At 42.7% G+C, this 15,288-nt stretch overlaps 1 protein-coding gene across 4 annotated transcripts in view; it reads right to left on the bottom strand.

The window, feature by feature from the left end:
* Nucleotides 1-2,569, bottom strand: part of INSR (insulin receptor) — a 157,292-nt gene extending 154,723 nt beyond the window's left edge. For all 4 annotated transcript variants that reach the window (XM_020979849.2, XM_020979850.2, XM_020979851.2 and 1 more), the window contains exon 1: nt 2,157-2,569. In XM_020979849.2, coding sequence (XP_020835508.1) covers nt 2,157-2,244 — 88 coding nt within the window. In that variant the 5' untranslated portion in view covers nt 2,245-2,569. The remainder of the gene's footprint in view (nt 1-2,156) is intronic.
* Between the last annotated feature and the right edge of the window lie 12,719 nt (nt 2,570-15,288).

Raw genomic sequence — 15,288 nt, 5'->3', positions numbered from 1 at the left:
TAACACAGAAGTCATTTCAAGAGCTACTGAGCACTAACAATGGGGGAGGGGGAGGAGCACGGTACAGAATTAGGAAAGGTCATACGTAGGTGTCATCTGAGCCATACTTTGAAAAAAATAAGCTAAGGATTCTATGAGGCAGAAGTGAGAAGGAAGCAAATTCCAGACAGTGGGGGGTCAGCCTATGCAAATACCTAAAGTCAGGAGATAGCTACCTTCTCCAGGGTTTAGGGCCTCTCTTTGATTTATCAACTCACTAAACTTCTCTTAGTTCTAGAGCTGAAAGAGATCCCACAGGCCATCTAATCCAACCCCTTCATTTTACAGATGGGGAAAATGAGGCCCAGGAAAGTTGAGACTTGCCTAAGGTCACACAAGTAGTAAGAATCAAAGATAGAAGCTGAACCCAAGTCTTCTGACTTGGAAGCTCTGTGAAGCAAAGGATTGTATCTTGATCTTTGATGATTCCGAAGCTCCAGCACACTTGTGCTTGATGGCATGGTGAAGAAAAAGTTACATCCCTCATTGTCCTGAAACCCAGAAGGTCCTCTTTCCCTTTACATTATTCCTCCCAGATTTAAGGGTACAAATTTGATATCAATGGGGCCTGAAAAACTCAGACTCTTTGCCTTCCCCTTTCAAATAATCTGAGCTCTGATGATTCTCAATAATAATAAAAATAATGACAGGGTGACAAATCCCACCTCAGTCAGGAGGACCTTAGGAGTTCCTCAAATGAGCCCCTGTGCATCCTGGGGAGCAGCTGCTCCTCATTCACTGTCTTTCTTGCTGTTCGATGCTTCCCCCATGTTAACAACTTCAGAAAGAAGCCCAGAACTCCCTAAGCCAGGAGCTAAGGATGCAAAAGCACCTGCGAAGGCCCTGAGAGTCAGGTGCCCCACCCCCTACCCAAAGACAGAGCAAACAGGCCGGAGAGCCAAAGTACTGTCCCAACCAAGCCTTTCCATCTCTCCTGAGTTCCTGCCCAGACATCTGCTGGAAGCCCTTTCCAGAGGCACTGTTCTACATCTATCAGAAAACCAGGGGATGGAATGTTGCAAGGGAAGACCCTGGTTTATGGACTGACCATCAGCCAGGGCAAGAAACTTTAAACAAGAGAAGGAACAAAGCCAAAGTTCCTTTGTCAGGGCTAAGAATTAGCAGGTCTCAGCAGACAGAGTAAGAAAGCTGGAGTGCGAGCCACAGAGCTACACTTTAAAGGAACGCTACGTGTGACCCTTGGCAGGTCTTTGGCTCTCTGAGCCTCAGTTTCTCTTTCTGCACAATGAAAGGATCTCTAAAGTCCTTTGGCTCTGCAGATCTGTGGCTCCATGTGGCTCCTACAACAGAGCTGGATTGGGACCTTGGAGATCCTCCTGGCCAACCCCTTCACTTCATTCCAAACCATCTCCTCCCCTATAACTGACCCAGGCTGGGCCTCAGCCCCTCCCACAGCAATTTGGAGTTGGGAACAACCACAGAGAAAACCCTTGCAAGGCACACACTGGGATGGGGATGGGGGGTGGGGAGGTGGGAAGGGTTCATTCATCAGGCTGCTTTTCTCAGGACCACTGGCTAAGACTCCCAGAGGAGAAAGGCAAAATCCGGGCTTTTAAATGTAAAGCCAGACATTTCTAAGAGCCTCAGGACCTACTCCTGGGGCAGACATTCCTGAGATTGAGAAGGGGTGAAAGAATTCTTCAGCAATCACTGGCCAATGCCCCATAATCTCCACCAGGTCAAAGCGGTGGTTGGTGCTGGAGCTGAGGGCACTCTGAGACCTGGAGACTCAGGCTATGATTAGATCTTGCTTCAGGACACCCAGGAAGGGTAGGGGATGGGGAGAATCAGGAGGACAGAGCTGAGTGGACCCCCAGTGGGGGCTCACAGAGGACACGAAGGAAGCCAAGGTGGTCCAAGCTAAGCTACAGAACCTGGGAGATGTTGGACCTGCCTGAATCCTAAGGTTGGAGCAGACCCCCGGGGCCCCCCAGAGAAACCTGTAGCTGAACTTTGGGAGGTCAGAGGCCAAGGTCAGCTCCCTGAGACCAGGCCGTGGCAGCCCCAGCCTGCAGGGCTGCACTGGGGGGGCCTCTCGAACGCAGGCTGCAATAGGGACAGAATCGGGGCCCAGGGAGAGAGACCCTAGGACTCACCTTCTCCAGAGATCAAGCCACACGAAGTGCTCAGCAGCAGTAGCAGTAGCGGGGGCAACCCGACAGTGAGCGGCCGCACGGCCCCCATGGCTCTGGGGACACAGACCGACTGACAGCCGGGGGGCGGCGGCAGACGGGTGGGCGAGCAGTGGGTCAGAGGGCCCGGAGCGGGCGGGAGCAGGGGGCGGCGGGCTCCATCCCAGCAGGGCAGGGAAAGGCAGCGCGGGCCCAGGCGGGCCGTACCCACGGTGCTTTAAACACCCCGCGCAGGAAATGTGGAGGGGGCTGCCCCCCCGGGGGCACGAGAGGGGCCCGGGAGGGGCGTGGGCCGGGGCCACTTCACTCCTCACCTCCGCCGCCTCCTCCTCCTCCTCCTCCTCCTCGGCGCTGGCTGGGCCGCGTCCAGCAGCAACCCTGCGCCCCGCCCGCGTGCCCGCCCCCTCCCCGGAGATCGCGGCCCCGGCCCAGGCCCTGTAACCCCGGCAGCCCGAGGCTGGACAGCGCGGCTGTGAATTGGGCACTGCACTCAGGCGAGCGGGCCTCGGCCGCGCGCGGCCCCCCAGGTCCCTGCTCTGGCCCTGTCCCCTCCTTCTTCTCGGCGGCCCCTTCCCCGCAGGCACCAGCGCTCCCCGCTCCTTGCTCCCCGCTCGAGTCTGGCCAGTAAACACAGCGGCCCCGTCAGCTGGGCTGGGCTGGCCCTGGCCGGGGCGCTAGAAAAGACGGCGCGGAACATGAGAGGGCTGGAAGGGAGGGCGCTGGGGACCCAGCGGCGCGGGGGCGGGAAGGGAAAGCGGAGGGCGGACTGGGGATGAAGGGGGCGGGGTGGGGCGGGGCCAAAGGTGGGAGGAGGTGAGGAGGAAGAAGCCCCCGGAGGAGGGGGACTGAGGAGGGGCGCAGAAGGTGGGATGAAAGGAAAGAGGTTTACGACATCCGATAACCTAAGGGCCCTTCTAGCTCTGTGTTCTAAGGACTCTTCCAGCTCGACATTCTAGGTTCTAAGGTTCAATCCCTCTCTGACATTCTGCGTCCCAAGGCCCTTTCAGCTCCCATTCTGTATTCTGTGTTCTAAGGTCTCTCCCAGCTAAGACACTCTATATTTTAAGGTCCTTTCCAGTTCTGACATTCTCTGTTCTATGACTGAATCCCACAATAAGACCTATAAGAGTTCAGAGGGAAAGTCCCCTTATGTCCTCCTTCCTCTTCTGCTGCTATATTGTACCTAACTTTTAAAGTCCAACTCATAAAGCCATCTCCTCCAGGAAGTCTTCTTTCATTTCCCTGTTACCTGGTTGGTAACATCTTCCCCTCGCATAAATATTTATTTCAAACCTCTCTAATCCACATAATACTTATTATAGCTATCTAAAACCATACGCTTCATGAGGAAATGGAGGGTGGCTTATCCAGTTTGTATCTCCTTCAGGGCTTAACACAGGGCTCTGAAAACAAAGACACTTGATAAACGTTAGGCAAAATAATTAAATGACTCTGCCCCTTGTTTTATCAGCTCTCCAGGGAGGGAGCTCTATTGGGAAGGGAGAACACGAGTTCGTTGTCCTCAACCTAAGAGGCAGTACATACCAACAACATTATCCAAGGACAGGAAAATATATTTGTCACACAATGGCTGTGAAAGTTTTAGAGTCATAAGGCAGGATCATAGGTTCAGGTCACTTCGGAGGCCATAAGTAGGGGCAGAGGGCAAGGTCACAGTTCCCAAGAATGAACAGGAAAAAGAGATTGTTTGAATTCAGAACTTAGAAGGAACTCAGCCAGAATCTATGTGAATAGTCTTGGTCTCATTAAAGAAAAGCAAGAGGATTTTCCCAAACATCTTTCTGAACCATCCCTGTTTGTCAGCCTTGAGCAAAGAAGTGCATCTCTATCTACACTCAGAGTCACAGAGGAAGAAGGACCCAAAAAGACCAAATAGTCTACCCTTCTTTGGACAGAGAAAGAAAGTGAGCACAAGAGGGGAAGACCCTGGCCTAAGGTTTCATGGGGTATCAGTGGCAGAGCTAAGTATCCTAACTCCAGGCCAGAGCACTACCAAGATAAGAACGGCTTCTGAACTGATTGTCTTCCTTAAAATAAATGCCTGTCTTTCACATAGACTTTAGTCTCTTTAGAACCAGACGCTGGGGAAGAGTAAGGCAATGCAAAAGCTCCCCAAGTCACTAAAAGGCCCTCTGGGATTTGGGAGTATAGACTTGATCAAGCACACTCCAGTAGATTTGCCGAGGACAGAAAATATTAAAAACGGAGGGAGGCTGTAAGTGTAGGAATCAGCCTAGATGATGACATCCCAAGTGGAGAGATGCTACACTCCAGAAACCTTAACCAGGTGAGAACGAACTAGGTATGAGCAAGCCCTGGGCACCTCCATCCAATCAATTAATCATGGGCATTGGACCAAGTCCTAAGTGATAATTTAGATATCTTTGAAATATGATAAAGTAGGTAGCATTTACAAAATGCTTTAAGGTTTGTAAAACCTTTAAAAGTGTTTTCTGATTTTATCCTCACAATAAGCCTGTGATGGAGGTGCTATGGCTATTCCCAGTTTACATTTGAGGTAACTGAAGCAGACAAAGGTTAAGTGACTTGCTCAGGATCACACAGCTAGTGAGTGTCTGAAGTGAGATCTGAATTCAGGTGCTCCCAACTGCAGATCCAGCACTACCCACGACAACACCCAGCTGTCTCAACAGCCTTGAAAGCCACTGGATGAACCAGAGAGAAGTGGTACCTTAATTCTGGTTTAGAGACTTGGTCTCTCCCTGCACCCAGTGGGCTTCTATAAAACCCAAAAGTACATTCAAATCCTGGATTCCATCCTCATCGCCTTTCCACTCAAGCCTCGGAAAGAGAATTTCTAGGGGGAGGTGGGAGGAATAGAGCCAGCATCAGTCTCCTCCCCACTCCACCCCCTTCAACCAGAAGAAGACTTTTGTGAACTTTGGAAGACCAGAGGATTTGGACTTTAGTGTCCCAGCGGACAGCAGCGGGCAGAAGCTATGTCTACATCAGGACTGAGAAAATATAGCTCTCTCCCTTCACTGCCAAAGTGGAGGATTAAGGGTACGGAATATTGAATATACTCTTGGTTAGTTTTACTGAACTGCTTTGTTTCTGGGTTGTTTTTTTTTTTAAGCTTTTTGATATAAAAGAGAAGTATCACTTGGTAGGGGAAGGGAGAGGGACATGTCCAGAAGTGAATGTGATATAAAAACAAACTCCAATTTTTTAAAAATAAGATTTTTAAATTTAAAATAAAACAATACACCATATATAGATTTATTTTATGTGACTATGCTTGTTTATTTTGAAGACTGTATCTTTATTTGGGAAAAAAAATAGGAGGAGAAATCTAGAGATACCATTGCAAAAAAAATAAATAAATAAAAGAAACCAAAAGCATTGTTGAAGTATTTTTAAATGCACAAAAGAGAACAGAAGGGAAGTTCAGAAGAAAACAGACAAGCAGGACAGCTCTGAAAGTTATATATTGAATTTATTCAAATTAAAAATGAGCTGTATGTAGAGATCCATGATTTCCCCATATAAAATGCTCTTTTTTATTTTAAATTGTATATGGAAATGTTCTCTCTTTTTGGTGTTTGTTAAATTAAAATTTTTTGATGTTTCATTTAAAATAAAATAATATAAATGTCTATATAGCCCCCAACAAAGTGGAAGACAGAAAGATGCTATATATAACAAAATATTCATAGCAGCACTTTTATGGTAGAAAAAACTGGAAGCAAAGTAGACATATATCAATTGGAGAATGACTAAATAAATAATGGAATGCTATTGAACCATGAGAAAGAAATAATATAAGGAATTCAGAGAAACATGAGAGGACTCGTTTGACCTGGTACAGAATAAAGTAAGCAAAACCAGGAGAAAAATATATATGGTAACTATATTTTATGTAAATGAAGACAATACTAAAAGACAGCTAAACTCAGATGAATTGCATTGACCAACCTTTGTCCTGGAGGAAAAAAATAATGAAATGTACTTTCCTCCTTTTGCTAGAGTCGGGGGGCTACTGGTACAGAATATTGAATAAACTGTCAAGTACTAGTTGTATTTGCTTGTTTAGTTGTTTTTTCTTTGTTCTGTAACCTATGCACAGGCCATGCCTTGTCATCTCTTTTGCAATTTTACTGACCAAAGAAATCAAGGGGATGCCCATCAATTAGGGAATGACTGAACAAGTTATGGTATGTAAATGAGATGAATACTACTGTGCTGTAAGAAATGATGAATGAGATAGTTTAAAAAAAAACCTGGGAAGACCTATATGAATCGATGCAAAGTGATGTAGGCAGAACTAGAAGAACAATTTACACAGCAATAGCAATATTGTAAGGATAATCAGCTGTGAAAGACTTAGTAACTCTGATCAATGATCCTCAATAATTCCAAAGGACTTAAGATGAAAAATGCTATCTACCTTCAGAGAGAGAACTGATAGACTCAGAGTACAGATTTAAGCATAAATTTTTTCTCTTTTTCCTTTTTGGCACACGGCCAATGTGGAAATATATTTTGCATGACTTCATATGTATAATGGATATTGTATGTCTTGCCTTCTCTGTGGGTGGGGGAAGGGTGGAGGGAGGGAGAGAATTTGGAACTGAAAATAAAATAAAACTGAATTCTATAAAGTGAATTATTATTTACATTTGGTTCCAGGAAGATGATGCTTCAGGGACAAAGAGAGCTGCTCTTGTGCCCTTCCCTGAGTCTCTGGGAGGGGGTGTTTTCAATCAATCAATTAATAAGTATTTATTAAACCTTCCTAACAAGAGAAGCGCCTTAATCCAGGGCCACCCAGCTTCCACATACCTACTCCAGCAAACCCTTGAAGTTTGCACCTGGCCAAGTAATGATCAAGAAATCTAATAAGAAGCTACATTACGTGACCTCTTCCATTGCATGACAAATTCATTCAGAAGCTCACAGGCAAATAGGAAAAGGGTCCCTCAAGCAAAAGAAGTGCCATCAGGGCCAAAGATAGGACATGTATGGTCTTCAAGTGTCTGTGTCCCAAGGCAGCAGGAGTAGAGGGATCTACTGAAAAAGGTCCAGGGAGAATTAAGTATCTTTGAAGACAAAGGAGTAAACCCTACTCAACAAATGAATCCCTGAAAACTAGAATAGAACAAAAAGAAATCAATGACTCTGTGAAACAGCCAGAAATATCAAAATGAAATCATGAGATTTGGATTGATCTATGGCTAGAGGACATAAAATTTTTACTATACAACATTTAAAAGTTTTTGCGCTAACAAATCTAATATGGTGAAAACTAGAAAGGCAAGGGGAAAAATATTTGCAGCAAGTTTCTCTGATAAAGGTCTCATATACAAGATATAGAGGGAACTGATTCACATTTATGAGACTAAGAACCATTCCCTAATAAATAGTCAAAGGACACAAATAGGCAGTTTTCAAAGGAAAAAAAAAACAAACTGTCAACAGCCATATAAAAATATTCTAAATCACTAATAACCAGAATGCATATTAAAGTGATTCTGAGGTTCCACTTCACACCCATAAAATTGGCAAAAGTGACAAAAGATGAAAATTACAAATGTCAAAGGGGCTGTGGGAAAACAGATAAACTACTGCACTGTTGAAGGAAATGTGAATTGGTCCAACCATTCTGGAAAATAACTTGGAACTATGCTCCAAAAGTTACTAAACTGTGCATACCCTTGGACCCAGCTATACCACTATTAGGTCAATACTCCAAAGGAAAAAAACAGGAAAACTACCTATAAGTACAAAAATATTTACAGTAGCTTTTTTCATGGTGGCCAAAAATTAAAGAAGCATCCTCCTATTGGGGAATGGCTGAACAAATTATGGCATACGAATGCAGTAGAATATTATTGTGACATGAGAAATGATGAAATAGTTTCAGAGGAAACTGAAAAGACCTCTATGAACTGATATAGATAGAAGTGAGCAGAACTAGGAGGCCAGTTTATGCAACAACAATATTATAGAGAAAACCATCTTCAAAAGACTTTAGAACTCTGATCAATGCAATGACTAAGTCCAAAAGAATGAAGAAGAAACATAACACTCACCACTAATCAATTTAAAATGCAGTAAGAGACACATTTATGAACAATGTGGAAGTTTGTTTTGTGGGAGTATGCAAATATGTATTGAGGGCTTTATTTTTCAAACTCTTTTCCTAATTTGCTCGATGGAGGGAGAGTAGTGAGAGGAACAGATTAATAAAATTTAAAAAATCAAAAATAAGGAATGACTCTGAGAGAAGGAGGAGAAAGAATACAGGGGAAAATCTGGGCATTGTAAAAAACAAAACATCAATAAATTTTTATTTTAAAAAATGAAGAAAATATGGTAGCTGATATAAAAACCACTGATCTGGAAAATAGGTCAGGGAGAAATAATTTAAGAATAATTGGACTCCCCAAAAACCATAATTTTTAAAAAGCCTAGACACTATATTTCTAAGTCAAAAACGCAAACCCAGATCTGTCAGAACCAGAGGCCAAAGTAAAGACAGAAAGAATCCAACAATCACCTTCTGAAAGAAACCTCAAAAGGAAATGTCCCAGGAATGTTATAGCCAAAATCTAGAACTCCCATGTCAAAGAAAAAAAAATACAGCAAGCATCCAGAAAAGAGTTCAAATACATGTAAGACCTAGCAGCTTCTTCTAAAAACCAGAGTATATCTTAGAATACAACATTCCAAAAGGCAGAAGTTTAGAATGAAGAATAAGTTACCCTGAAAAGCTAATTATAATTCTATAGGAGGAAATGGACCTTTAATGGAATAGAAGACTTTCAAGCATTCCTGATGAAAAAACCAGAGCTGAACAGGAACTTTGAAATACAAACACAAGAGTCCAGAGCAACCTAGAAAATTACATTTATTTGGGCAACTGGAAGAAGGTCTATGATGGTGTGCTAACACTCTAATGGAATTATTGTTGTTCAGTTGTTTTTTCAGTCATGTCTGACTGAAAACCCGTTTTCTTGTCAAAGATACTGGAGTAGTTAGCCATTTCCTTCTCCAGGTCATTTGACAGATGAGAAAACTGAGGCAAACAGGGTGAAGTGACTGTCATGCAATGGAAGAGGTCACGTAATGTAGCTTCTTATTAGATTTCTTGATCATTACTTGGCCAGGTGCAAACTTCAAGGGTTTGCTGGAGTAGGTATGTGGAAGCTGGGTGGCCCTGGATTAAGGCGCTTCTCTTGTTAGGAAGGTTTAATAAATACTTATTAATTGATTGATTGAAAACACCCCCTCCCAGAGACTCAGGGAAGGGCACAAGAGCAGCTCTCTTTGTCCCATGCAGCTAGTAAGTGTCTGAGGCAGGATTTGAACTCAAGAAGATAAGTCTCCCTGACTCCAAGCCTAGTGCTCTATCCAGTGTACTACCTAGCTGCCCCAGCAGTTTCTATAGACAAGTGTCTCTTCAGAACTTTAAAGTCAATGAGAGATAAGGAAGAAAAAATTGGAAAGAGAATTAAGAGTCTAGCACAAATGATATAAAACTTTGCTCATTCAACTGGTTCCTTGAAAATTAGAATGAACCAAACAGAAGTTAGTGACTGTGAGTTAGAAAATAAAAACCTTAATGTTTTCAAAGAGTATGAAAGAAGAACAGAGGTCCTGTGAGTGGACTAGTTCTGTTCTGAGGGTTTGAAGAAGGAAAAGAGAGAGAGGATAAAATGAAGAATGTGTTCATTTACAAAGGAGAACTTGCTTCGTTTCATAATTGGGGTTCCCAAGAATACATAGACATGGAGAAAAGGGGAGAAGTGGGCATCAAATAAACCTCACTCCTTTCTGAATAGACAAAAGAGAATTTTTTTAAAAAAAAAACACTTTGGGGTAGAAATACATCAGATACAACAGGGAAACAAGTGGGACTAGAGAGGGGTGGGGATTAAGAGGAACGTAATACCAGGTAGGGAGTAACCGCAAACAAAATCAACTTCCTGATCCTGAAAGGGAGATTAAAAGGGGCTGAAGGTAGAGAAGAAAACAAAAGAGACAGAACATAAAGGGATGCCTTCGATTTCCTTTTAGACTCTGAGGAATGGCTGAAAGAATTGTAGTATGATAATGTAAGAGAATATTATTGCACCCCAAGAAATGACAGCAGAGATGATTTCAGAAAATACTGGGTCGTGTGAACTAATGCAGAGTGAAGTGAGCGGAATCAGGAGAACAATTTATACATAGACAATATGGTAAAGAAAGAGAACTTTGAAAGGTTTGAGAACTCTCTGATCAAAGCAACGATCTGCAATGTCTACAGGAGCCTATGATGAAGCATGTTACCCATCCACTGACAGAGAGGTGACTGTCACAAAGCACAGAGACTTATATTTTTTGATATGGCCACTGGGCGCATGCATTTTGCTTGGCTCTGCTTATTTTCTTACATGGAATTTTTTTACTTTCCTTTCTCTTGGTTAATGAGGGAGGGAAAGTGGAAGGGAGAAGGTTAGCAATAGTGATGCCCAAAAAGGAGATCAATTTAAGTTTTTTTTTTAAAGGCACATTAGAGTTCAGAATAATTTTTAAATAAGCATTTATTCCATGCTTACAGTGTGCCACATCTTGTGGTGAAAGCATAGCAAAGAAAAAGAAAAAGCAGAAACAAGCCCTCAATGAACTTACAATTTAATTGGGGCAGGTGGAATTTCTAAATCTGAACATACAAGATACATACCAAGTAGTTGGAAGGCAACCTTTGAAGGGATAGTACTCACAACTGGGGGTACAAAGAAAGGCTTCTTGGAGGAAGTGATGCTTAAGTTGTTTACAGGAAGCCAGGGATTCTGAATTGGAAATTAGTAGGGATGGTGCCTGAAATGAAAGCATTATAGGCACCGAGCAAAGGTAGACGTGTGGGCATGAGGAACAGCAAAAAGGCCAGTCAGAGTCAAGTACCTACTATATGCCAGGTGCTATGCTAAGCATTGGAGATACAAAGGCATGACAAACCTTGCCCTCAAGAATGTTAAAATCGAATGGAGGGGACATACCACATAAAAAGAAGCTGAAAGGGGGGGAGGGGAAGAAATGATGAAGTTCATGCAGCCCAGATGGGAAATGATCTGAAGATATAGATGTTAATCTCATCTTGCAGAATGATGACTTTCCAAAGATTATGAAGTCCAAGAAAGGAGGGTGGGAAATGATGAGAATCCCTGACTTCCAGCCTTAAATGGAGGAGGATCAGGGAGGAACTCCCACATGTCTACCTCCCACCCTCTCCAGCAAAAAGGAGGATGGATTCCAGAGACAGTGGGTGCCTGAGGAGGTGTGAGTTTCTTAATTCATTTCATCTTACAGAATGATGAATTTCTGGAGATGATGAAGTCCAGGAAAGTAGCCACTGGGAAATTAAGCCAGTGTGACTGGGTTGGAAAGAGATAGCACGTAAGAAGACTAGGAAAATAGGAAGGGGCTGAGTTGTAAAAAGCTTTAAAGGGAAAACAACAGATTCCTTTCTGATCTTGGAAGAAATAGGGAATCATTGGATTTATTAAGAGAGGGAGGTCAATTAGAAGGCTGTTGCAACAGAACAGAGAGAAGTGATGAGGGCTTGAACCAGCGCCTGGCACATAGTAGTGTTTAATAAATGTTTACTGACTGACTGAACCAGAGTGATTGCTGTGTGAGTGAAGAAAAGGAGACATATGTGACAGATGTCGCAGAGAAAGAAATTGCAAGGTTTGGCAACTGATGAGGACATGTGGGCATCACTGAGAGTGAGGAATTGAAAATGCATGTTCGAAATGAATGAAAATGCATTTATTAAATGCTTGCTATGTGCCAAACATCTCTCCTATGTCCCCTTCTCTCCACTTACACATCTGTCATCCTGGTACAGACCCTCATCACGTCACACCTGGACTATTGCAATAGCCTCCTGGTGGGTTTCCCTGCCTCAAATCTCTCCCTGCTCCGGTCCATGCTGCTAAAGTGATTTCTCTAAAGAGTAGATATGACCATATCGCCTTCCCTTTCCCCCACCACCACCATTCAACAAATTCCAGTAGCTCTTCATTGCTCGTCATGGCTATTCAGCCGGGTCTGACTCTGTGACCCCATTTAGGGTTTTCTTGGCAAAGACAATGGAGTGGTGTGCCATTTCCTTCTCCAGCTCATTTTACAAATGGGGAAACTGAGGCAAAGAGAGTTAAGTGACTTGCCCAGTGACTTACAGCTAGTAAGTGTCTAGGAAGGCTTTAAACACAAGAAGATGAAGCTGATTCCAAGCCCAGTGCTATATCCACTGTGCCACCTAGCTGCGAACCCTATTATTTCCAGGATCAAATTTAAAATCCTGTCTGATCTTTCCCTTTGCAATCTTTTTGCCCTTCTGTATACATACTCTTCTATCCAGTAACACTCACATCTCCTGACTGAGCATTTTCACTGGCTGCCTGCCATGCCTGTAACTCTCTGGGCTCTGCTCCAGAATTTCCAAACTTTTTTCTCCACTTTGCCCCTTGATCGATACCATACCTCCCCTCTGCTCCCCCAAGATTTCAGCTTCCAGGTTTTTTTTTATTTGTTGTCTTCTCTCCCCCATTAGAATGCAAGCTCCATGAAGGTGGGGATTGTCTTTCAGTTCCTGGTGAAAGTTTAATAAATACTAGATGACTTAACTTTGAAGGGACTATTGCAATAGTCCAGGTTAGAGTGATGAGTTCCTGACTTTGAAGGGGTTGGCCTGGGGTATCTTGCAATGCAAAATCTGTGATTCTGTAAAATTAAGACTTGGAATTCAAGTCTCTCTTACATGGCATAATTCATCTAAAGCAGAGCAATACCCTGTCAGACGCTGGGGAGTGGCAGGGAGAGGTGGGGAAGGGAAAAAGAATAGACTTTAGGTAAAACAATCCCTACCCTTGGGAATAGAAAGGGGATGAAACAAATACAGAGTTACACTCCACAATATTACATGATAAATGCATCAGAAATGGACAAAGTATTCCATGGGATTCCAGGGACAAATTATTCCAGACTAGAAGGGAAGGTAATCCCTGGGGCGTGAGGTTTCTTGGGGAAATTTTGTTTTGTTTTGTTTCATTTTGGTGGGTTGTTTTTTTTTTCTTTTGGTAGGGGATGGGGAGGAGCATTGCCTACAATAAACAATTTGATTGTAAAATGTATTACAAAATTCATGAGCCCATGGGAGTTAGGCTTTTATCGATTTATCAATAAAGATCTAAAATAATGAGTACCACCTTGTCATAAGAAGTATCTTGATTTAAAGCACTGAACTGCACAGGGCCAAAATGACTATCTAAATTTGGATTACTAATGGAATCACCGGCGGCATAATTTGTTACCTCATCCAGACCCACATCGTGCTTGCCAGGTTAACTGAAATAGCCCCCTCATTGATGTCCTTCCATCTAGCCCTTCCCTGCTCCCATCCATCCTTCAAACAGCTGCTAAACTGCTATTTCTAAAGAGTAAGCCTGACCATGTCATTCCTTTTCTTTCTGAAGCCTTTAGGCAAATACAACATCCTCTGTTCTCCACTGAAAGCTCTTCACAATTTGGTTTCAGGCTGTCTTTCCAGACTGATTATACATTTCTGTTTCTCACGTACTAAAAGCCCCAGTCACAACTTGCTCTTTCACATACATGACATCCATGGGCTGTCTCCCTTGCCTGGAATCTCTCTCTTTACCTCCACCTCTTGAGCCCCTCAAGAGCTACCTCCTAGACGATATCTTTTCTGATCCCCCTAGTTGTTAACCTACTCCAAATCACTGTTTATTTATCTTGTAAATAGCCTATATTTATTCATCTGTAAACACATTGCCTCCTCCTAGTAAAATATAAGCTCCACGAGGACAGGAACTGTCTTTTGTATGAATATCTCTAGCACTTAGAACAGTACCTGACACATAGCAGGCTCTTAATACACACTTATTGATTAGTCACTGACACTACAAATATAAAAATACAATACTTGCCTCATGGAGCGTACAAATTGGGACATGTCCACAAATAGCTATAACGCAGGGTAAGTTATGATCAGGGTAAGGTAGAGATACAAAGAGTTAAGAAAAATTTAGGTGGGAGAAAATTTACAGCTGGAAAGCTTGGGGAGGAGGCAGTGCCTGAACTGAATCTTGAGGGAAAAGAAGGCTTTTGAAAGGCTTGAGATGAAGAAGGAATGCATTCCAGCCTTGGGAGAGAGATTACAGTCAGACACAAAGAGGCAGGCTACAGCAGATAGAGTTTGGAAACTAGCTCCTGGTCCAGGCTGGTTAGAATATATTTACATGAAATTAGTTATGTAAACAAAATGTAATGGTTGCAAGACATAATTTCAAATAAAGTATGGAATGAAATAACTCCATCAAAGAAGCCATATAAAAAGCAGTAACAATTATGAGAGGCAGTATGGCATAATAAACAGGCCAGGAGGACCCGGGTTTCAAGATGTGCCTTTCACACGTACAGACTGTGTGACCCTGGGCAAGTCAAAACACCTCAGTGATCTAGTAATTGTCTGTAAAATGCAGTGAGAAGAGGCAGGTCTGTATTGGCAGGAGGGATTTCCTCACTTTGGAATTCCCTATATCAATGAACTCACAGGTTTACTTTCTATCCTAAAAGTGGTCACTCTGATTAACATTTTTAAAAATTCACTAATTTGTGACCTGTTATTGATTATGGTCTTCTGTATCTTTCAATAAAGTAGCTTTAAAAATTCACATAGGGGGCAGTTAGGTGGTGCAGTGGATGGAGCACCAGCCCCCTGGAATCAGGAGGACCTGAGTTCAAATCTGGATTCAGAACCTTACTAGCTGTGTGACCCTGGGCAAATCACTTAACCCCAACTGTCTCCAAAAAAAAAAAATTCACTTACTTGGCTAACGACATAAATTAGATTAACTAAATAATTAATTATCCCCAAAATTATTATTTATGTTTGCCCTACCGACCAGGACTTAACACCGGATTTATTTGTTTTTTTAAATAATAAACCATATTTAATCATAGTGCTCTCACTTTAAAATAAAAATTTCAAATTATTTCTTTCACTTTTAATCTCTTTTTTAATGTCTATTTTTATGTGTAT

The sequence above is a fragment of the Phascolarctos cinereus genome, unplaced genomic scaffold (genome assembly GCF_003287225.1).
Source record: "Phascolarctos cinereus isolate Bilbo 61053 unplaced genomic scaffold, phaCin_HiC Scaffold_4;HRSCAF=312, whole genome shotgun sequence".
NCBI lineage: Eukaryota > Metazoa > Chordata > Mammalia > Diprotodontia > Phascolarctidae > Phascolarctos > Phascolarctos cinereus.
The sequence above is the reverse complement of the archived record's forward strand: the minus strand, read 5'-3'. Positions and strand labels throughout refer to the sequence as shown.